The sequence below is a fragment of the Canis lupus genome, chromosome 5 (assembly GCF_003254725.2).
Source record: "Canis lupus dingo isolate Sandy chromosome 5, ASM325472v2, whole genome shotgun sequence".
Lineage (NCBI taxonomy): Eukaryota > Metazoa > Chordata > Mammalia > Carnivora > Canidae > Canis > Canis lupus.
Window position 1 is genome coordinate 40,632,606 of NC_064247.1, and position 24,451 is coordinate 40,657,056.

Sequence of the window (24,451 nt, forward strand, 5' to 3'; positions counted from 1 at the left end):
ATATGTGAATAGTCGAGGCAATAATTTAGTTTAACTAGAAATTAGAAAATACAATTTAATATACTACATGAAAACTCCATATTGAAGTTCTGAGATATTTTATGACCAATTATCCTGATGAAGTGACAGTGTTAAGCAGCTGTTTCTTAATCTCACCTAGTGATGAATTCTTGATACCTCACCCTGTGATTAAATCACACACTCTCCAAAGGGAATTATACATTCTCTCATCGTGCAGAGGCGGGGAGGGTGGAGCCCTTGCAACCAGGAGTCACCACAGCCTGGCAGGGAGGCTGCATTCCACAGGGCTCTTTCCCACCTGGCTGAAGCACCTGGTCTCAGGTCTGGGCCAGGCTCAGGAGATCCCGTTCCTCTCCTTCCTATGTCCTCCGTCCCCTTCAGCGTGGCCAACTGCTATGGCTTACAAAGTCTGCCTCCAAACGATCCACCATCAGCCCCTCGGAGGCTCTCTAGCTCCAAAGTCCTAAATATCCAAGGCCTCTTGTCCATGACAGGAGGTGGCTTTCCGCATTAAGTCCTGAACGCTGAACTTATTCAGAAAGGGATCCCTCTGAGGTTCAGAAAAGTGAAATTTATTAGCATTGTGCTATGGGACATAAGAAATGTAAAGATTTGTCCTTCAAGATCCACTGACTTGAAACTGTAACATCCCGAGAGAGAATAAGTATTGTTATAAGTCATTTTATTACAGCATAAAATCATACCAGTTAGGTTTTGTAAGATGCAGAATTCTATGCCTACACAGGAAGTGACAGATGATACTTTTGTGAAATTGGCAACGGTCTTCCCTGAAAGCCCTGGGAAATACAAGATGTTTTGCATGGTATTAGTCACAAAAGGCATTTGTAGACAGCCACAAAACAACTGTCCCCAACAAAACACGAGGGTGGAGAACGGATGAGAAAGTAGGGAGACCACTGGTCAGATGGCACTGGCAAGAGGGTTGACTCCTGAATGTCAAATCCTTATGTCCCAATGGATGAGGGACAGGATCAATTCCCACCACCAACCCATATACAATTCCAGTGCATCAAACCCTAAGCAGAGCTGGGAAGATCTAGCTCCACCTCTCTGGAAGCCGAGGGCTGATGGCTCCACAGAGAGATGGCGTAAGGCAGCAGTGGGGGCAGGGTGCCCTGTGTCCCATGAACTGGAATGAAGAAGTCACTCAACAGGTTCGGAGACTCTTTTACATCTCCCAAGGAGTCCGGGTTTAGCATAACACATCTCCTCCCCTAGACTCAAGCTCTAAGGTCTGGGTGACACAACGCCAAATTGGTTCTCCAAGTCACCAAACAGTGGGGGGAGGACTGGAGTTTGGCTGACATGGCAAGTTTTATCCATGGTGAATGGCAATGACTTTTAGGTTTGATTATGGTGCATTTGCAGTTTTCCTTACTATTTTTGGTAGGATTTTAAAACGATTGGTTCATTAACTATTTAATAGAGAAATAACTCAGTAAAGGCATCTAGGAGGTTGAACAGGATCCTTCTTCAGTAGTATCCAACCTAGAGAGAGGAGAAAGAGATTCAGGTCTCGCTGCTGGTGTAAAACCCTGCCCAACCAGCCCTGGAACATGAACCAGTTCCATATCAGGACTCTACCAATGCCTCCCATTTTAAAAGATGCTAAATACACTGAATATAAAAGGTCCCTGCATCCCTAAGAAGCAAAGTGCAGTGTGGGCTGAGGACAAAAGACTATGCCCTCTCGTACAAAACAACAAGGCAGGGAGTGGTGGTGGAGGAGGTGTTCTGTTTAGTGTTGTGAGACAACATCAGAGTTGAACTGGGAATGGAAAATGTTCACCTCCTATCCTCCAGCTGTGAACGGGAGACTGGAGTCCCGACATGAAATCTGAAAACTCATAAACAATTGTGCTTCTAAAATCCAAAGCGAAAAAATAAATAAATAAATAAAATAAAATCCAAAGCGTACTGAACATGATCCGTACCTATTGAGGCCGAAGAAGTTTTGCTACAACCTCAGATTTCTAACATCCTGAATTTTCAAAGGCTTCATGACACCTAATAATTGTAACCTTTCATATTTCTCAACATTTAAAAACCCACAGCCCCCACCATCTTTCTGTGGCTTATATTAAACTCTGTTGGAACTTTACTTTGTGTACATATGTACACACACGCACACACACACACACACACGTTTTAAGTGCATAGAGAACTCCACTCTGAGGTTTTGACATGCTCCCTTTCAACTGATAATTGCTGCTTTCAAATTCCATTTATTTATTTATTTATTTATTTATTTATTTATTTATTTATTTATTTATTTAAGAGAGAGAGAGAGAGAGAGAGAGAGAGAGACAGGAGGAGGGAGAAGCAGTTTCCATGCCAGAAGCCCGACGTGGGACTCGATCCCAGGACTCCAGGATTGCGTCCTGGACCAAAGGCAGGCGCTAAACTGCTGAGCCACCCAGGGATCCCCTAAATTCCCATTTAAAAATGTCCCAAGGGATCCCTGGGTGGCGCAGCGGTTTGGCGCCTGCCTTTGGCCCAGGGCGCGATCCTGGAGACCCGGGATCGAATCCCACGTCGGGCTCCCGGTGCATGGAGCCTGCTTCTCCCTCGGCCTATGTCTCTGCCTCTCTCTCTCTCTCTCTCTCTGTGACTATCATAAATAAATAAAAAAAAAATTAAAAAAAAAAAAATGTCCCAAGCCCGTTCTCATTCTAGTGAAGTGAATTAATCAAATCACAACCGAACACATAACAAAATGTCTACTAAAAGTGCAGAAAAGCCATTTCAGAAAAATTACTGCAGTTGCAATGAAGACTGCTCAAATAAATGTACAACGTGGGCTCAGAACCACTTATTTAAAATAAAAGATAGACTTGATAAAGAAAGGACAGGAGCTCAGAGAGAAGAGGAGAGAAGCAGCAAAGAGGAAAAGAAAACCAAACCCTAACTGGTCCCACATGAAATCCAAAAATGTCCGAGCCACTTGGACATCAGCTCACAGGAATGGGAGCTGAGGTCTCCCCGTCGGAGACCACTGCTGGCTGCCCTCATCCTATGGATGAGGAACCTGAGGCCGAAGGGGGGCGCTCAGCAAAGGCCTTGCTCACCATTGTAATTCAGCTGATCTCAGAGCCAGGAATCAAAGCCACATTTTCTTGTCTCCAAACTACGTTTTTATACAGTTTCTCTAGACGTTCACAGAGGAAAGCTTGTCTGCCAAACCTGTTGGGGAGCTGTGGGTGGACTACCTGGCCTGCCCTAGCCTGTCTGCCCCTGCATGCTGCACCCATGGGAGCCTTCCTGGGTTCTATGAGGATCACAGTCAGCCTGGGCCTCTGAATTTTCCATGGTGCTAAGAAGTCCCATCCCCAGCAAGAAGGTGTGTATCAGGCTGGGGACTGGTGCCTTGGGACAAGAGAAGATAATAACCAGAGACCCACGCACACCTCAGACCTCAGGACGATGCAGAGGCAGGAATCAAAAGCCTCTATACTTCACACAAGGTTCTGATTCACTCAGTTTGCCACCAGGAATTCTGAAGTCAAACTTCTTTTGAAGCACCCAAACAACTCAAAGTGACAGAATTTTTTTTTTTTTTTTTTTTAGAAGAGTGGTCTCCAATTATAAAAGAGCTCTTGATGTGCATGTACCTACAGATCTGAGGCAGTCAGCGGGGCGACCTCCAGAAGGGCTGAGTGGAGGGGAGGTGGGAGGGGGAGCACACGTGACTCTCCTTTTTCTAGAAAAGATGAGTGCTTCATCTAGACCCAGCTGAGTCATTACCTCCACACATTTTTTAAGATCCCAGCAAGCCACCCTCGCCCTTCTTAAAGTAGGGCTAAGTCACATTTTAACACTGATAGTCTGGGCCGAGCTCCAAAATGTCTGGAGAGTTTTTCAATGACCGTTAAGCCTCCCACTAGAGGAAAACTAACCACTAGACAGATCAGACCCAAAGTGGCCCGCTTTACATATAGAGAGAAAACAAGCAGCTCCTACCTCACTCTTAACAGAGAGAACTGGTCCTGGAATCTGCTGGCCATCACTGCTTATTGGACAACACAGTCTGAACTCCCAGAAAACTCAACAGGGCCTTTCTCCTCAGCACAGCTTGGTATTTCTGAGAAAACCCAAATGATTTCAAATGCAACTGGTGTCTCCAATTCCACCAAAGCTGTGATACTGCAAGATGAGCTAACCCCCTTTCAAACTTAACACAAGGTCCAGATAGTGAACACAGGTATTTCCATTAAATGCTAGAAACTTGCCTCTCTTCCAAGGCTACTGTTTACGTGTGTTGTCACTGTTTGCAACACAGCTCCTCAGTCACCTAGCTGAGAACTCCAAGGACATGGTGGCCTTGTGCCCACTCCGTCCTAACTTCTGCAGTCTTGGGTCTTCTCCTTCACCCCGAGGAGACACGACCTGCCTTGGGAAGCCAGGTATCGTGGGCCGCCCAGGAGCCCATGTCTCTACAATAACTAATCACCAAAGACATAACTTATATGGTGGTCAACTGTGGAAAAGAAACGCTCGCGCTTCCCTTGCCAAAGCTGCGTCATGACTGCCATCACCCGCCAAAGAATTCTCCTCTCCTGCCCAGCATGCAGATTCTAGACACACTGGAGAACTACACTGAAACCGAGACACCAATACCACAAGGATCAGAGGACTGGACAGCTCAGAATGCTGCAAGCAAGTTCTATGAGGTTTTAAACTTTTTTTTTTTTTTTTTAAAGATTTATTGATTTATTTGAGAAAGATAGAGAGTGCCAGCAGTGGGGCGGGGGGGGGGGGGGGAGGAAGAGAGAGAATCCCCAGGCAGACTCCTTGCTGAGTGCAGATCCCCAGGCAGGACTCAATCTCATGACCGACCCTGAGATCATGACCTGAGCCGAAACCAAGAATCAGACCCTTTACCGGCTTAGCCACCAGGTACCCCAGGGTTTTAAACTCTTCAGCCAGAGGTCGACACACTTCTTCTATCATCATCTAGGCTCTGCGGGTCGCATAGCCACTATTGCAAATACTCGACTTTGGCCATGCAAAGTCAGCAGGTGGTTATGGCTGACACCCCCATAAGACAGTGGGCAGGCTGCTGTTCACCGACCCGGTCCTGGACTCGGCAAGTTAACCTAACAGACAGAGTTCGTTTGTAAAATGAGAGAGCTCCCACAACAGAAAAGGTGCATCCGATAGCCATCTGGGTGGGACCAGAAAGACCGGTACTCACCTTGACAAGCACAGCCGCCAAAATGCCCAGGAAAGTTAGTACCAGCAGACTGAGTTTTCCTTTGTTGAAGCGTTTCAAAATGAAAAATTTCGCCCAGTCCACTTTTGACTGGCTGTTGGGAGGATACCTGAGCTTGTTAGCACCTTCTCTCTTTAAACTTTTTAGTAAACAGGGACGTTGATGAGAAAAAGTATCAAAGCTGTATTTCCCGTGATAAGCTCCCATCCCGCTAGAACCTGGAACAGAGGGAATAGAAAAACAGGCTCCACTGTAGGTGACACAAGCTGCCTGTTGTGTGAACCCCAACGGAGGAAGCCCACAAGACTCCTTGCTGCCTGGGACACCCCCACCTAACTTCTCACCACAAGTGGCTCTCTTTGCCAAACAGGATGCTTTCCAAGAGTCCAGCGAGGACTTGTGGCTGTCACTTATAGCCAGGACCCTGCTATGTGTTCTCTAAATCCATTCTCACCCCCTGTGTAAAGGCATCACCGCCCCGGATTCCAGGCAGAGAGAGGGAGTTTGGCAGGGTCAGGTAACCTGCCCAAGGTGGAGAATCAAAACCAGACCACGAATCCAGGTTGGCTAGACTCTTAGGTACCGTGTGTTCTTTTCCTGCTGTTCCATGTGGCTTTATTAATCCACATCCCTATACACTTTTTGCTTCCTCTAAGTTCCTAGAGAGCAACAGAGACAGGATGGCAGGGTTATCCAGCTGGGTGATAGTAAGCAAGTATAAATCTCTGTCCTCTTAAAAAGCCATGCTTTGCAACAGTCTTTATTATGGGTGATGGGGAGACAGGGGTGTATGGCACAGTGGCATAAGGCACAGGCAAATGAGGCCAGGAAGGCACTTAATGGTGCTTTCAGGGCTGCTGGCACATTGTTTTGGGGACAAGTGAAGCCACAGGGAAATCTGGCTATATCCATCAAAAGATACACATTTTTTAAGGAAAAATTGAAACTAAACATTAACACATTAACAGTGCTTATGCCGGGGAGGGTATTACGTTCCGTTCTTTGAGCCTTCTGTAATGCTTTATTTGCTCTTTCCCAAAAAAAATCCCTGTACTGCTTTTAGAGATAGGCGAAAAAGCACTTCACTTTGAAAAAAATAAATCTCAGCCTTTTGAACACAATAATTACACTCAGACATTTTTGCTAAGGAAAAGATTCAGAAGGTGCACAAACCCGTATTAGAATCCTAATACCAAAAAATCTGGAATCACAGAAACCTAATGCCAGGAATTAGTTAAAAGCAAATATGCTTCATTTGTAGGATGAGGCAGTACCTGGGGTTTACTAAAATCATGACACACAACTATCCTGATGTGGGAAAATCATCACACTATACTGTCACGTACAGGGTGAAACAACATACAACAGGACACAATTTTGAACAAAATATTCTTGCTTTTATGTGTACATATGTGTACAAATATGTGCAAGGAAAAGGATTTTAAGGACATACCTCAGAGCTTATCTTTCAATAGTGGGGCATGGGTAATCTAAGCTATTTTGTGGGGTCTTCTAACTTTTCCAAGTTTTCGTAAGAAGGCTGTATTCCTTTTGCATTTGGCAGGGGAAAGGTTCATTTTGTTATAAAGAAGAGGGTATTGTTAATGATGCTAAATGCTACGTAGACAAGCAAAATAGGGACCAAACACAAGTCATGCGACTTGCACTCAGGAGGCACCTGGAGCCAGGATCCTGGTGGTTACTGATGAACCAGAGACTAGAATCCAACTGAATCCTTGAAGAATCCAGGCAGTGCTGCTAGAGTAACTGCAAGCTATCTTTCCTTTCATTCATGACCTCTCCTTCCATCAGTAAACCCTGTTGCTTGACTCCTCCAAATAGCCACCCCCTTTCCAACTAGCTCCCCTGCAACCATCTGAGTCCCAACTGCCACCAGCTCCAGTCTGGACCCCTGACCTAGCCTCTCCCTACCTGCCCCCCATGTGTGCCAGGCACTGTGCTGGGTGCCGGCGATGCATTTACATCCCAGGAAGGGACATGAAACATGCATGGGAAGCAGGCTGCGGTCTACTGGCCATGGGATGAGTTGGCCTCGATTGGGAACAGGCAATCCTGATAAATAAAATGAACCACCTCATCCCCATGGACTAATCATGTGATTCCAGAGGAAGAGAACAAAGCAGCAGCTTTTAAGACCATGGCTTTTATTGTTTGCTTTTTATTATAAGAATTTATACACGTTTTGTTAGCTTGAAATTCTTCTGTGAGATATTAGAGAAGCCTACCACCTGGCTCTACTCTTACTTTTCCTTCAGGAGCTAATCATCTCGAGTGTAAAAGAGGCATGTGGGTCACAGACCAAAGGGAACAGCAGGGACCAGACAATGTCCATGGAGCTACGCTGAGCACAAATTTCTGCTCGTCTTCTCTAGAACACGGGGCGTCTCTTGCTCTTTTCAGCAATCCGAGGGGAGGCTACTCCCCACACAGAGGGCTGGGGGGGGCAGGGCAGGTGGACACTGGGGATGATGTTGCCCCACCCTGACCTGAGCAGAGAGGGATACCAGAAACCCCAGACTGAGGCCTGCTTTGGGAATTCTGCACCCCATCATTTACTACCTCATTTTAAGAAAGAGTGGGGGCACCTGGGTGGCTCAGTGGTTGAGTGTCTGCCTTTGACTCAGGTCCTGGGATCAAGTCCAGCATTGGGTTCCCCGCAGGGAGCCTGCTTCTCCCTCTGCCTATGTCTCTGCCTCAGTCTCTTGTGTGTCTCTAGTGAATAAATAAAATCTTAAAAAAAAAAAACAAAAAACCCCACACACAGAGGGATCTTATCAATCAATTTGAGACCTGACTTTCGACCTCCCAAATCCCCTAACTCTAAGAGGAGGACAGTAACCAAGTAATAGCCAATAAATAAGCCAACCAATGTAAGGAACAGAACTGTCACACAGATGGTGCTGGGTGCTAATGATGGAAAGTGAGTGACGGGAGAGTCACCCTTTGGTGGGAGCGCCTGGCAGGGCGGTGGGAAGGCCCCTTTCCATGGGTTGCGGGGAGGCCTCTAAGAAGACAGGGAGGTACAGATCTGCAGGCTGCCTGGACAGGTGATCTGACAAGCAGCAGGACCTTGACAATCTATGCCCCGAATGGCAGAGAGGAATACTCACCCACACCTCCAAAGGGTAAAGAGCTGAGTGTGAAGTGCATGATGACATCATTGGCTGTGACACCACCGCTGGACGTGCCGTTGATCATCTGTCTGACAAGCTGGAGAATGGGACAAAAGCTCCAGGTCAGCAGTGCCCATAGCATGCCGACTCCATGTATTGGCAATGACTAACTCAAGTCTGGCACACTGGGCCAAATACATACATGCTTTCAAGCGTTGTTCAATTTAGCAAACGTGACTCGAATCCTTCTGCTCAGATACACATCTAGTCCTCCGAGGGAGGCGGCACTGAACCGGTCCTGTTCGTTTCACCACTGCCAGGAGCCAGAGTTACCCAAGACGGCCACGGAGATCTTTGTTTATATGGGACAGTCCAGGCTATATTCTGGTTTTTAAATATCGCTAAAATTTCTCCCTCTCTGATCTAGGTTATGGTGTGTGATGAATAGACACCATTTAGTTTTTAGGAACTGCAAAGAATATGTAACTTTTCAGACATGGCATTCTATTTATTTTGAAGAAGTGGTTGGCCTAAGATCAGAAGAGGCATGAGGACATCTGACTGGTAAATGTCATTGCACCCAGTGCCCACAAGCCCTCGGGAGTCCAAGTTATGAGTGTCACAGTGGACTGTGGTCAGACAGTGACCCCATGGCTGGGAAGCATGCCCCTTGGACCTCCACCCTGCCCAGTGACCCGAGGCGTCAAGGTTCTTGTCCACATTACCTCTGGTCATTTAAAATGTCACACCACTGTTAATAATCCATTATTTACAGAGGCCCATGCAGTCAGCATCACTCATGAAGCTGTATCTCCACAACACGGCAGGCTCTAGACGCTGCCATGTTACCACAAGAGGCTCTCCACAAAACACCTGGTTCGTGAACTCCTCAGCCCTTGACCGGTCCTATCTCCCCCAGGGTCTCGCATCTCTCCAGAGGGCTCCTGAGCCTCCTTGCCCACCTTGAGGCCACTGACCCTTGGCAACAGCCAGTCTCCATATGAGGCGAAGGAATGAGCCATGTGGCAGAGTGGCAGAGCCACTCATTCTGTTGTAATACTATGTGACACTCTCTCCTAGCTGGGATGGCTCCATTGCTCTAACAGCAAAGGAACTCGGGAAAATGAAGTCTGAGATTTCACTACCATGTCCACAACTGTGCCAGAGATCTCTGTCCCACATGCCCACCTGAATGGCCACAAATGTCACTGGTTAAGAGGGAGAAAGCCCTGTGGAGTAATGGCAGAGAATCTTCTAATGCTGGTATATGAAAACCTTCCAATTACAGGGGAGATGTTTGTGAGTGCTAACCCTTGTGACCCAGCCCTGAAGACTCCGGTCTGACCCCTGGGAGTGTGGGAAAGGTGAAAGCCATAACCCCAGGGCCTCATTACCCAAGAAGAGCAATCTGTGAGTAGGGCCTCACTTGGCAGACTCCATTACTGTACAAAAGAGACCATCACTGGCTTTGTGGCCAAGGAGGACCACGGCTCTACGATCATGGCTTGTGCCAGCAAGCCGTTCCCCAGAGCGTTTTACCTTATCATTGTGAGAAAATATGTAGAAAGCCAGGGGCTTTTCACGGCTGTTTATGAATTTTATGGCTTCATCAGCATTCTTTACAGGAACTATTGGAAGAATTGGTCCAAAAATTTCTTCTTGCATTACCCTGCTTTCAGGATCAACATCACTAAGTATTGTCGGGGCTGAAAAACAAAGGCGTGAAATGAAATCCTAAAGCAGAAGACAGGAATGGCGAACTCTCACCATGTTTGTTTGGCTGGCTCACTGATCCAATCCCTTCCCACTCCTGCCCAAGGATTAGCTACTAGGGAAACAAAAAAGTCCTGAGGCTTGACATGGGTGAAATGTGCACGTATGTCTCTAAGTATGTGCATCAGGGAAGCCCCACGCGAACCAAGGAAAAGACACACTTGAGTCTATTCCCACTTAACCCTGTTCACAGCCATATTCACATGTACCAAAAGGTTGTTTCCACTTTTTTTTTCAAGATTTTATTTATTTATTCATGAGACACCCAGAGGCAGAGACAGAGGGAGAAGCAGGCTCCCTGTGGGGAGTTCAATGTGGGACTCGATTCCAGGACCCCAGGATAATGCCCTGGGCCAGAGGCAGACACTCAACCACTGAGGTGCCCCTGTTTTCACTTTTCTGTGGATAGGTCTTTCTGAGAACGCAGACAGCTCTTCTGTGGATCAAATCAACACTACTCCTGAATTCAAGTGCTTCTGTGCATATGATCTCTGACCTTTATTTCAACTCTGTTAGGTTAAGAAAATATACATCAATGGTCAGGAATCCCTGAGTTCAGTGTTCCATCCACTATGGGGAAGGCACACAAGAAAGGAAGCGAACATGCCAGGTCAGTCACCAATCAGCTCCCAAAGACCCTATATACAAGCCAGGCCATCAACTAGAAGAGAAGACACCTGTCAATAACAAGTATCCTCTCTTCCTTGTTCCCTAATTTCTTACTTGGTCAACCTGGCCACGTGGCATAAGACAGCTCTCACCAGCACCCTCCAAGGGTGTCTATGCTGCTATCGGGGCTCAAAAAACCATCAGTTTGGGTGTATGCTCTCCACGTAGCCCTGCACTCAAGTAAGGTAACCCTGACTCTAGGTCAGGGGAGGGTTCCTAACTGGATGAGTGAATCACAACAGACCTTTCCTCTCTCTTGCCATTGATTTGCCAAGGAGTGGGCCAAATCAGGCTGATGGAAAAACAAGAAAGATGAAAAACTGGGAGTATGGATGCCATTCCTGAGCTCTGAATGAACAGGTTGGAAGCACCTCAGGAGAGAATACAATTTTTCCTCTTCAAGCTCTTTAGAATTTGGGGTTTTTTTAAGTTGGGTTTTTTGGGGATGTGCAGCATCCCATCTGACAAGAGGGAATAAGTAAAGCTATTTATAACAGTTCTTTTGCTGAGTAATTTTGTGTTACTTCCATCACCTATGTTACTCTAGAACAATGTGTTCAAAATGCAACTGCAGTACATATTCCTGACAAAGAATAAAAGAACACAAAGTAAAAGTAAGCAAATAATGTCAAGCACAACAGAGCAAAACATTATTTCTGGTGGCACCTGGGTGGCGTGGTCAGTTAAGCATGTGCCTCTTGGTTTCGGCTCAGGTCATGACCTCAGGGTCATGAGACTGAGCCCCACCTCAGGCTCTATGCCCAGTGCAGAGTCTACTTAAGATTCTCCCCCTCCTCCTTTTGCCCCTCTGGCCCCTTGCCCTGGAAAGAAAGAAAGAAAGAAAGGAAAGAAAGGAAAGAAAGGAAAGAAAGGAAAGAAAGGAAAGAAAGGAAAGAAAGAAAGAAAGAAAGAAAGAAAGAAAGAAAGAAAGAAAGAAAGAAAGAAAAAGAAAGAAAGAAAAGAAAGAAAGAAAGAAAGAAAAGAAAGAAAGAAAAGAAAGAAAAGAAAGAAAGAAAGAAAGAAAAGAAAGAAAAGAAAGAAAAGAAAGAAAAGAAAGAAAGAAAGAAAGAAAGAAAAAAAGAAAAGAAAAGAAAAGAAAAGAAAGAGAAAAAAGAGAATAGAGAGAAGAAAAAAAGAAAGAAAAGAAAAGAAAGAAAGAAAGAAGAGAAGAGAAGAGAAGAGAAAGAAGAGAAAAGAAAAGAAAAGAAAAGAAAAGAAAAGAAAAGAAAAGAAAAGAAAAGAAAACGAAAGAGAGAAAGAAATCCTAAAAAAATAAAATAAAAATGAAACAACAAAACATTATTCTTGGAACAGTACTGCCACTGGCTACTTGTGGTAAAACGACTTCCTCCATGGTCTGTCCTTCCAGCCAGAAACCAGAAAGGATTACACAACACTTGTATTTTGCTTCTCAGGGTGGTTAGGTTACAGGTTGTAGAAGAAAAAAAAAAAAAAAAAAATTCTACGTAAAGGCAAGAAGCCAGTGCAATAAGGGTGGTGTGGTGCTGTTATTTATAAAGACCTAAAACCATCTCTGAGTGATTTATAAGCCCATATACCTAAAAGCAGTGTGTAATTGTTCATTAAACATTATGCATCCAAAGGTTTATTCAGTAAATAGCATTGATGACAACTGTCATGCTGCGGTGTCCCCAGAGCAAAAGGTGAATTTCCATTACCTATGTAGCGTGTGGCCTCATCGGTCTCCCCACCGAAAGCTATTTTCTGTCCTTCAAGCAAACTTAGTATCCTCTTAAAATGACGAAGATTGATGATCCTCTCATAATCAGGAGATTCTTTTATATTTTCACCATAAAATTCCTATTTAAAACAATAGTATTTAATTGCCACAAAAGACTCATATTTCAGTTTCTTGAATAAATACAAACCCCACTCGTGCCCCCAAAGCCATCTGGTTTTAGATCACTGCCCACATTCCTCAAGTCACTGAATAGCATTTCTACCTTTTGGCAGTTGAGGGACAAGAACTCAAGCAGATGCACACACTGAGGACTCTTCATAGTATCCAGGGTTCATGTGGATCTCTTGCAGACTGCCCAGGCGCTATCCCGGGGTGAATGTGGGTGCTGGGGGTAGTCTGGCTCTGAGTCAGGGCCACCCCTCCATGCACACTGCAGCTGTGGCTGCTTCCCTGCTAGGAGCTGCGTGTTGTGGCAGAGACTGTGTGGCCTGTAAAGCCAAGTATTTTTACTCTACAGCCCTTCCCAGAAAAAAGTCTGAGCTTTGTGCTATTTCACTGTTTTACATCCTCTCTGGACTGGTCTTCCCAGCAGTGACAGGAAGACCACTTCAAGAATCAAAGTTTTGGTAAATTAATCTCAAAAATCATTTCGTCAGAATTTATTACATGAAACAAATACAAAATTCCTAAATTGCCCTATTGCTTCAAAGCCTTATGGGGGCTCTCCATTTACTCTCAAGTCAAAAGGGTGCCCACCCACCCTCCAAGCAAGGCCCTCAGACCTAGGCACTAAGAATCACCCAGGCAGCTGGCTGACGCGTGCTCCTGGGCCCAACTCCAGAGCCACCAATGGTGCTTTGCAATGCTACTTGCACCTTAGAATCACCAGGAGACCCCAGACCAACTGAATCAGTCTTTGGAAAGTGAGGACTGGAAACGTTTCATTAATGGCTCCCTGGTAGGAACTCCACTGAGAACCGCTATCCTAAGGACAGAAATGCCTCGAAGGAAGGCAGAGGGGATCTTATTCCTTTGACACTGAGTCCTCCCCATACTCAGTGAAGCACACCTTCTCCAACCCCCAATGGTTTTCCGTCTCACAGACACCTTTAAGACCTGCTGTCCCACATTCTTCAAGTCTGGCTAATACCCCTTTTCATGTTCTCCTTGTCGGGCCCCATCTCCAGTCCTATCCCTTAGATTCCAGTCCTAGATCGAGACCCTCAGCCCCTTGTGTCTGAGTGACCCTGCCTGGGTCCCTGCTTTTCTCTCAACTTCCAGGACACACTCTTCATCCTCTCATCACAATGTGACTCTTTGGTGTTCCTGATCCTTCCTTTTAGTGCTCAGTTAGCATCTGTCCAGTGAACCATGACTGTTCCAGTAATTTCTCCCACCCAGGGGGCTTAATGAACCACCCCCAAACCAGTGAGGCCAATCACACTGGTCTACCCCTTTCCTTTCTTCCAATCTAAATGCTACATTTCTTTGAGGCTTAGTGCAGGCTGCTACCACAGTATTTCTCGATTCCTTCTAGAGAGATCTTTACTATGAACACCCTGGAAGACTGATAAGCAGGTCGAGTATAGTATCCAAGGTATTTGATTAACTCCCTCCTCCAAACTACTGGCCTTCCTAGCCCTCTGCATACACAAGAGCAGATCACCTTAAGCAATGCCCAACAAGCCAAAGGGCCTCTGACTGCATTTAAAAGGATTGGCAACATCCTCTCAAACCCACAGAACATAGTTAATTTTTTTTTTCCAAAGCATATGCCACAGCTAACCAGTTGTTTTTACACACCAACTAGGCAGCTGAAGTGGGTTAAACACCAAACTAATCTTGCTCCTAGACATTCTGTGAAAGGTGCCCAGAGCATTTTTAAGGCCATAAATGAATTCAGTCATATATGCTAATAGAATTCTCCCAGGCGGGAGGAGAGAACAAGGATGCTGTCTGCACACAGCTAAATTAGACCCGTATCTTAACAAAACCAGTGGAGATCAGATGTGTTAAACACAAACCTTCACAGTTTCCTTAATCTTCTGCACAATTTGATTCTGGAGGGACGGTTCGCAGAGAACGTAGTCAGGAGCAATGCAGGTCTGACCACAATTCATGTACTTCCCCCAAGTTATACGCCTGAGGTGGGAGAAACCAAAATAGCCACAGAATTCAGTCTACTATTCATCTGCTACCGACTTTTGTGTTCTTGGAATATTTTGCAACTATCATGTATTCATAGTTTTACTTAGGAGTCTTTGTAATCTTTATAAAGAATAAAAATGTTTTAAAAACTCATCTCTAATAAATCAGTTGATTAGAACTTAGAACGCATTTTCCTACCAACATAGGATATGCTAAGGAGCAGGGAAATTTTCATGCCAGCTTATGGGAAACAGTACTTTGTAAGCAGTGAAGCCATTACCTACTTTGAGATTTGAGAAAAGCAGCAAGCTCCCCAGCCCCTCTACTCCTCCCCCTCTAGCCAAGAGGAGACCTGGGGTGTCAGGAGCTCCATACAGTCTTCAATTCTCCTGACTGTGGCTCTTGGTCCTGCTGACAAGATGTTCAGGGGTATAGAGCAAGACAGCTAGCCCAGCTGCTAGTCCACTCTCTTCCCTATGGACCTCTTCCCCACCCTGGAAAGCCACAGCCACATATGGAGCAAAGCCTGCGCTCTGAACCCTTACTGCAGGACTCATGTTCTGACAAGGAGACAACCTGGACACAGCCTACATGCCCACAGACCCTCTTTGCCCATCTCTGAAGGGGAGAGAAAAGCCAGACCACCCCAGGCACACAGTCAGTTCTGGGTTTTGGCACTTCCTGGTTGCTAAACCTGATTCACAGAGAACCTGAAACCTTTTGTTTTCTGGTTCCCAGCTGCAAGATATTATTCAAAGTAAAAATATGAGTACTACTGATTTTGTCAACAAAGGGACTCGTTAGAAGAGGTTAGCATAAAACCTTTCTGTTGGAAATCGAAAGGTTTTATTTTATTTTTTAAGATTTTATTCATTTATTCATGATGCACAGAGAGAGAGAGAGAGAGAGAGAGAGAGAGAGAGAAGCAGAGACACAGCCAGAGGGAGAAGCAGGTTCCATGCCGGGAACCTGACGTGGGACTCGATCCCGGGACTCCAGGATCACACCCCAGGCCAACAGCAGGCACTAAACCGCCAAGCCACCCAGGGATCCCCCTGGAAAATCAAAAGATTTTAATTAAGCACACGCCATGCTTTACCTACTTCCTGGATCGTCTACCAGCAGAACAGTTAAATTTCTTGCCAGGTCTATAATCCCAGAAAAAGAAAACTTTTTGTAGCTCCTAAGGGCAACCATGCAATGTCAAGACCCACTGCTAATTTCTTCTGGCAGTGGCACAAAGGGACAGTTTATGAAAGAGTTCTAACACCCCTAGGGACGGCAACCATCCAAGCCTCATGACGTCTCTCACAGCCAGGAGGCCCAGCACCCTGGTGCCAAGAGGATCCACCATGTCAGTCAAGAAACCCTCAGGTAACCAGTCTCACCTGCAGGCAATGTCCAGGTCACAATCTTTGTCGACATAACACGGGCTCTTCCCTCCTAGTTCCAGAGTAACAGGGGTCAGATGCTTAGCAGCAGCTTCCATGACAATTTTTCCAACTGCTGTGTTCCCCGTATAGAGAATGTGGTCGAATCGCTGCTTCAGGAGCTCTGTGGTTTCTTCGACGCCACCATTGATAACAACATACAAGTCCTTGAAGAAGAAACAGAAGCATAGATGTTGCCCCCGTTAATCCTACCACCTAACAAGCAATTTCTTAGACATAAACCTGTAGTTTTCGGGAATATCAGAAAAATATAGGACCGGCGCCAGTAGGCACACTGGAGGGAATTGACAGAGGATAAGTAGACAACACAGTCTGATGGCGTCTGAGACCCATCTCAACCTGCGGTGGCACTGACCAGAAAATCCGCAGGTTCCCATTATCAGCTCGGCAGTGAAGAAAGCATTTCTTTTCTTCCCTGGTTGGATTTGACCAGGGAAATGCATGAGATGGGGCCATGTGAGCTGAAAGTTTTTTTGTTGTGGTTGTTTTTAAGATTTTATTTATTCATGAGAGACAGAGAGATGCAGAGACACAGGCAGAGGGAGCCTGATGTGGGACTCGATCCCGTGACTCCGGGATGATAACCTGAACCAAAAGCAAACACTCAACCACTAAGCCACCCAGACGTCCCTAAGCTGAAGGTTTTGATGAAGTTTGCTGTCAGTGACCACAGACAGGTCCCAGATGAGTGTCTCAAGCTGAAGGACCTCACCCTACACGACAATGCAGGGCTTAGCCCATGCCAGGAACCGGTAAATAAATGCTGAACGATCAGTACTTGAAGCAGCACAGGTGAGACCACTCATTTTTGAAGCCAGATCTGGGCTCAATCTGGGCTCCGTCATTTGGTAGCTAGGGGATCTTCAGCAATCCTACTGAACACCTGTAAGTCTGTTTCCTTATGTAGGACTGAGGAGAGGCCACATAGCTTTGGACTGAGCCCTTATGAGCTTTGAACTCAGCCTACTGCGTTCTTATTAACAGCTACCATGGAAAAACATCTTGTGTAGCAGCAGCCTGAGAAGCAATGACAGGGAACAGAAGAAAGGAAGGGACAGAGCCAAGTGTTCATAAGACTCGGAGACAGCAAAAAAAAAAAAAAAAGACTCGGAGACAGCAGCATGAGATGCTCATGCTTCCATCTGATCTACTAATCTACTAGGGGTGCTCATCAGTTCTCACTCCACAGCTCAACTGTCCAGCATATGTTTCAAGTTTTAACTTGCATAGGTTAATCTACAGAACGTATGTGATCGGGCCCCCGATCTGACTCCCCATGGAGTCAGACAGTGAAGAATTTGCCCCCGGTGAGAGGCAAAGCAGGAACCCTCAAACTCTATCTTCTGGTTCCAAATCCCGCTCAACCCATGACATTTCCCAGTCTTCATCACCCTTTTGAACTGGATAACCATAGCTATTAGGACAATTAGTTCTGCGGCTGCTGTAGCAGTGATAAGATAGCAATGAGAACCCACGGTTAGCCTCCAGCATTAGAGTAATATGTACAACTCCAGCTATGACATTTTAAAGTTGCCTTTCAATGAGAACAAAATTAGGACTCTTCCTACGGCAATTCCCTGTAGACAGCCATCCATGGCACACACTAGTAGAAGATCAGATGTGTATCCCCCGACTATAAACACCCATGGTGAAGACGGGTGAAGACATGATTACCTGGTCTAAATACCGTGGGAGGAGTTCAGCCAAGATCTTAGCTGTTTTTTCACTTAGTTCAGAAGGCTTGATGATGACAGCATTTCCTAAACAAAGACAACAGAACAGCATCTTTTAATACTTGAGTGACTTTAATACCTACCAAAATGATGTTCATGGTGGGAATATAGGCTAGGTTCTCACATTACTTTTGCAGCTTTGAATTCTCTTCCTCAACAAGCGTAAGAGCTTTTTTTTTTTTTTTTTTTAAAGATTTTGAGAGAGAGCACGTGCACATGCATGCCTAGGCAACTGGGGGGAGGGGCAAAGGGAGGGGGTGAGGCAGACTCCCTACTGAGCAGTCTAACATGGAGCCCAAAGTGGGGCTCAATTCCAGAATCCCCAAATCATGACCTGAGTAGAAGGCAGAAACTTAACTGACTGAGCCACCCAGGCACCCCAAGAGCTAGTCTTATGCCCTTAAATTCCAACTGCTTGGTTCTCATTAGCTTCACATCTCTGACAACTGGCTCAAAAATCCTCCTCCACTCCTCCCATTTCCACCACTGGACTTTCCTGTTTGCCTTGGAATTATTGGACAAACAAGCCTTGTCAACATAAAGTTGTTGATCAGGATCCAGCAGAAGTGTGGAATTAATCTGGCATTTGCTGTACACACAAGCTACCATAACTCCCACCACCCACAGCCGAAGGAAGAAACTGGTCAGACAAAACCAAAAGCTTCATCCAGGACCACAGCTGGCAACTAAAACCACACTAGAACATGGATGGCTGACTCCAAATGCCTGGACCTGTCAACTCATGCTTTTAGACCACAGCTGGCAACTAAAACCACACTAGAACATGGATGGCTGACTCCAAATGCCTGGACCTGTCAACTCATGCTTTTAGACCCTCATAGGTTCATTTTCTGGGTTATCTCAAAAAACAATTACTGTGTAAGTCTCTGGAGCCCATTTAAAAAAATAATAATAAAGGGGTACCTGCCTGGCTCAGTCAGTAGAGCATGTGACTCTTAATCTTGGGATTATGAGTTTGAACCCCACACTGGATGTAGAGATTACTTAAAAAAAAAAAATCTCTTTGTACATCATAGCTCCTCCCAGTCCAGAGAGACCCAATAATATCCAACCCCAAAACCAGCTTTGACCAGTTCCACCTCGTGGAACTTTCTCTCTCACCCATCTTGAGAGTGTACTTTCACTTTAATATACTTTGTACTTGTTAAAAATATATAGGTATGATGACAATACTTTTGCATTCTCAGTACACTGCTGGTGTAAGCCACCAAAGCAAATGCATTTAATTAGCCACTGTCCTAAATTTACAACCAAAGTGAGAGAATAAGCCCTTCCAAAGAGTTACAAAGACAGAGGCTGACACCAGACCTGCAGCAATGGCTCCAATCAGAGGCTGAATGGTGAGAACAAAGGGGTAGTTCCAAGCTCCAATAATCAGTACGACTCCCAGGGGCTCCGGTTGAACATAGGCCTCATCCAGCATGGTGAGCAGGTTCTTCTTAGCTGGTTTAGCAGCAACCCATTCAGGAAGATTCTCCAGCACAAGATCAAGTTCCCCAAGAACGGTAATGACTTCCTGACTGTATGCATTGAGTTCACTCTGTTATAAGAGAATCATAGTTAACCTTGCATGAGTCTGGGACACTCAGCCCTGAAAGCCAAAAACTAGGTCAGGTACACCTGCAGTGACAAGTGGCATTATGAGACAAGCTGGGTTGCCATGCAGATTCCTTTTGCACCCTTCTTGCCCTGAACAGCAGCTTGCTACCTTCCACTCTTAACATTGTCAACCCCTCAATCCTTCTTTACTGACCCAAGCCTTTTAAAGTCAGGACTAGGGGCCCCTGGGTGCGTCTGCCTTTAGTTCAGGTTGTGATCCCGGGGTCCTGGGATTGAGTCCTGCATCAGGCTCCCCTCAGGGAGCCTGCTTCTGCCTCTGCCTCTGCCTTTCACTGTCTCTCATGAATGAATAAATAAAATCTTTAAAAATAAAGTCAGGACTAAACATTACCTCTTTCAGAAAGGAAGATTTCCCTGATTAATATTAGTCTGTTTTGATCACACTTTATAAACGACAGCAATTCTGCTTCTGATGTGTACCTTAACATTTCACCCTTACACAGATTTATAACTGTACTCACATTCTATCTGTGGATGTTTTGTTTCCCAAATTTAAATCCCTCAAGGGCAAGGAACTTCCTGTTTTTCTTTAGTAATCACAGATGTACTTACACAAATACCTGTAGAATGACTGATTTGTCCTTTCTGAAATCTTAACTACGTCACCTTATTTATTTGGTATCACAGCTTCTCTCTACCAAATGTACTAGAAAAGAAGGTTTATAGTTACTTTTGTTCCTATTACTACTGGCATTACTACCCTTCAAAATAATCTTTGAAAGGGGGAAGTGAGACTCACAGAGCCAGAGCAACGCTTTGTTACCGCTGGAATAAAATGTAAAAACAAGACAACAATATTATTAGAAAATAGAGAGTAATATTCCCTAAATACTACCCCAAACTCTGCTACTCAAAAAGTGGTTCCAGGATTTTTTGGGACGATGGTGGAGGAGGAGGATTCTGAGCTCACCTCCTCCCATGGACACTCCAAGGGTACAAGTGCACAGAGTGACTCTGTCGGAGAAAGACCTAAAGACCCACAGAAACCTCTTCCACAACTAAGGACAAGGCTACTTGGAGAAGGGTGGGAGGGGCAGAGACCCGGTCTAGTCCAAACACACACCTCTGGCATGGGGACCCACAAACAGCAGTAATATCCTGCATGGAGATCCTCCCCGGAGAGGGAGGGGTTCAAGCCCCACCATCAGGTGTCCCAGCCCTGGGGACCTGCACCAAGGAGCCTGGCTTTGAAAATCAGCAGGCTTAACCGGGATGCAGATGGGGTTAATTAAGAACCGGAGGGCTTGGGATCCCTGGGTGGCGCAGCAGTTTGGCGCCTGCCTTTGGCCCAGGGCGCGATCCTGGAGACCCGGGATCGAATCCCACGTCGGGCTTCCGGTGCATGGAGCCTGCTTCTCCCTCTGCCTGTGTCTCTGCCTCTCTCTCTCTCTCACTGTGTGCCTATCATAAATAAATAAAAAAAAAAAAATTAAAAAAAAAATTAAAAAAAAAATTAAAAAAAAAAAAAAAAGAACCGGAGGGCTTTAGGACACCAAGACTCTGCTCTTAAACTGCCTATACGCAAACTCACACACTCAAAGACCCAGCACAGAAGTAGCAGTTTGAAAAGTGCCTGGGCAGCTCAGTCAGTTAAGCATCTGCCTTCAGCTCAGGTCATGATCCTGGGGTCCTGGGATCAAGTTCCGAGTCTGGATCCCTGCTCAGCAAGAAACTTGCTTCTCCCTCTCCCTCTGATCCTCTCGCCCTGCTTGTCGTCTCTCTTTAACAAATCTTTCAAAAAAATTTTTTTTATTTAAAAAATTTTTTTTAAAAAGTGCCTGGGCCATAAGTGAAGGAGATTTACTGACTAGTTTTAGGGTGTATACCATATTAAAAATTGAAATACCACACAATCCGGCAATTTCACTTCTGAATATTTATCCAAAGAAAATGAAAACGCTAATTAAGAGGAACCCGGCTTGCTCAGTCGGTAGAGCACGAAACTCTTGATCTCGGGAGTGTGAGCTCAAGCCCCACGTTGGGTGCAGAGATTATTCTAAAAAATAAAATCTTGGGGCACCTGGGTGGCTCAGTGGTTGAACGTCTGCCTATAGCTCAGGGCGTGATCCCAGGTCCTGGAATCGAGTCCCACATCGGGCTCCCTGCAGGGAGCCTGCTTCTCCCTCTGCCTATGTCTCTGTCTGTCTCTGTGTGTCTCTCATGAATAAATAAAATATTTTAAAAAATAAAATCTTAAAAGAAAAACACTATTTTAAAAAGATGTATGTATCCCTACGTTCACTGCAGCATTATTTACAATCGCCAAAATATGGAAGCAACCTAAGTGATACATGAACAGATAACAAAAATGTAGTACATACACATACATCTATGTACCTATAGACGTATATAATGAAATACTCCTCTGTCCTAAAAAGGCATGAAATCTTGCCATATAGGACAAGAGGGGGACCTAAAGAGGGTGAAATAAGTGGAATAAACCATACTGCAGACCTACGTTTTACATCTGAAACTAACGTCTCAACTATACTTCAATTAAAAAAAAAATGGAGTAATAATTTTTAATAGGTGTCGTTCCAAAACAGCATGGGATCACCTGGGAGCTTGTTAGAAACTTCCAATCTCAGATGCCCTCCAAGACCTACTGAACCATAACTGGCATTTTAACAAGATCCCCAGGTGATTCACCAAGACACTCTTGAGTTTGCGGAGCACCGGCCTAAAACACAGAGTCAAGGAGGAAAACTTCAGTACAATAATGACAACCAAAAAAAACCTCAGTCTACAAAGGAAACCACAAAAAAAAAAGGGCAGCCCGGGGGGCTCAGCGGTTTGGCGCCGCCTTCGGCCCAGGGCGTGATCCTGGGGACTCAGGATCGAGTCCCACGTCGGGCTCCCTCCTCCTGTGTCTCTGCCTCTCTCACTCAATGTGTATCTCTCATGAATAAACAAACAAAATCTTAAAAAAAAAAAAAAAAAAAAAAAAAAGAAACCACAAGAAAAGCAAGAAACAGATTCGGAGAAAAATACAGAGCTGACAAACTACGGAAACAATCCCTACAAAAAATAAAGGGCCACAAATGCAACAGGAAAACAGGCAGGCTATACAAGGCACACATTCACAAAAAGAATTTTGTGAATTCTCAAAAGAGGAAGAGAGGCCAGAAGACAGTTGGGTCTATTTCTCTGTGGTCTTGCAATCCCGCGTCAGAGCACTCAGCGAGGTAAGAGGATCGGGAAAGGCAAAGGAAACTTGCTTTGTATCAGGACGGCTGGAGAAAACAAGCCCACGGGCCTTGAGTAATGCAAAACAAAGCAAAAAAAAAAAAAAAAAAGCAAAAGCCCGGGCGGAATGCGGCCCCCAAGTGGGACGGCGGAAGCGCGCGTACCTTGCACAGGTCGCCGGCGATGGCCTCCAGGATGTCCTTCTCGCGCTCCTGCACCATCCTGCGCAGGGCTTCGAGCTGCTGGAGACGGAACCTAACGGGGCGCGAGCGGCCGGACGCAAACGCCGCGCGAACCCGCTGGATTCGGCTCTCCATGGCCCGGTCCTAAGGAGAGAGGGGAGCTCGGGGAGCGCCGCGGTGGCGGGTCCGAGGGATGCCGCCGCCCCTTCCCTCCCGTCCCCTCCCCGCGCGGGCCCCGGAGCCGCACGGGCCTCACCCGCCCGCTCCCTCGCTCGCTGCGCCGCGTCCTCGGCGCCCGTCCGGCTCGCGCGGCCCGGCGGCGCTGGGTGTGACCCTCAGCCGCGCACTGATTGGCAGGCGCGGGCCACGTGACGTCGGCGGACTCCGCCCCCGCGACCTGGCCGCGGGGGGGGGGGCGGGGCGCTGCGGCCGCTCGCGTGGCGGGGGCGGGGGGCCGGAGGTGGCGCGGGGAGCGCGGGGAGCGCGGGGGCAGTGGGCCGAGCGCGGGGCGGGAAGCGCGCCGAGCGCCGGCGGAACGAGGCCGCGCGCAGGGGTTCCCGTCCCTCCATCTTGTGGCTCTGCGAGGCGGGAGGCCCGGCGTCGCCCAACGCCGCGTCCGTAGCTCCCGGGGGCCCGAGGCCGCCGCCCGCCCTGATGCTCGCAGCGGGCACGGCTTCCACGGCTTCCCACGGCCGCCGAGGTTAGCCCCCGCAGGGCAGCGCGCCAGGCCCTCCTCGGCTGTGCTGCCGCGGGCCATCCCCGCGCTGCCTGCCCCCCGCTGGCCACCCACCATGTGCTCTGTTCCTCTTTGCAGCACGAGCCCTGCAGAGAGGGGACCCACGCCGCTCAGAGCTCCCTCCGCTGCTGCGGGCCAGACCCACCGGGTCCCCCTCGGTTCCCGTCTGGCTCCGCTCCCCGGCGGTTGGCACAGCTGAGCATTGCCACCTTCTGGAGCCCTGGTCTTGGCTTGTCTTTCATATCCACCCCCCCCCCCCCCCCACGCTTCGGGTTCCTTTTTGCCCCCCTGGCTGAGGCCCCTGGCTTCTCCTTTGCTGAACCGGCCCTGGGACCTCTTCTCTTTTCACAGGTCCCCCCGTGGATGGTGGTCAGAGAGGGATTTAAATTCCGTTTCTAGACACCCCCCCCCCCCTTTTCTCCAGACTCCAAGGGCTGTGTTCAACTACATCCTGTTCATCTGTTTGAATGTATAATAGGCTTCTTTTTTTTTTTTTTTTTTTAAGATTTTATTTATCTATTCAGGAGAGATCCAGAGAGAGAGGCAGAGACACAGGCAGAGGGAGAAGCAGGCTCCAGGCAGGGGGCTCCATGCAGGGAGCCCGACGTCGGACTAGATTCCGAGACTCCAGGATCATGCCCCGGGCTGAAGGCAGACGCTCAGCCTCTGAGCCACCCAGGAGCCCCTGAATGTGTAATGAGCTTCTTAACTTTAGAACTTTTGATTTACCCTCATCCACCAGACATACACACCTCCTCCAGTGTTCCCTCTTTCGGTAAACGGTATGCCCTTTGTCCTGTTTACACAGGCCAAAATCCTTGAAATCACCCTTGACTCTTTGA

The 24,451-nt window shown here is 46.8% G+C and overlaps 1 protein-coding gene across 7 annotated transcripts in view; it reads right to left on the minus strand.

Annotated features, from left to right (window-relative positions):
* Positions 1-572: 572 nt before the first annotated feature.
* ALDH3A2 (aldehyde dehydrogenase 3 family member A2) overlaps positions 573-24,451 on the minus strand; it is a 125,119-nt gene continuing 101,240 nt past the window's right edge. For 2 of the 7 annotated variants that reach the window (XM_049110244.1, XM_035716875.2), the window contains 11 exons: positions 22,856-23,017; positions 19,194-19,425; positions 17,806-17,891; positions 16,069-16,277; positions 14,557-14,674; positions 12,510-12,651; positions 9,928-10,094; positions 8,386-8,485; positions 5,237-5,472; positions 4,003-4,123; positions 1,346-1,530 (listed from right to left, as the gene is read on the minus strand). In XM_049110244.1, the coding sequence (XP_048966201.1) occupies positions 4,046-4,123; positions 5,237-5,472; positions 8,386-8,485; positions 9,928-10,094; positions 12,510-12,651; positions 14,557-14,674; positions 16,069-16,277; positions 17,806-17,891; positions 19,194-19,425; positions 22,856-23,017 (1,530 nt within the window). In that variant the 3' untranslated portion in view covers positions 1,346-1,530; positions 4,003-4,045. Of the gene's footprint in view, positions 1,531-4,002; positions 4,124-5,236; positions 5,473-8,385; positions 8,486-9,927; positions 10,095-10,392; positions 10,671-12,509; positions 12,652-14,556; positions 14,675-16,068; positions 16,278-17,805; positions 17,892-19,193; positions 19,426-22,855; positions 23,018-23,129; positions 23,207-24,451 lie in introns of those variants that run through there. The other 5 variants (XM_025428213.3, XM_035716878.2, XM_025428212.2 and 2 more) reach the window with 5 other exon arrangements.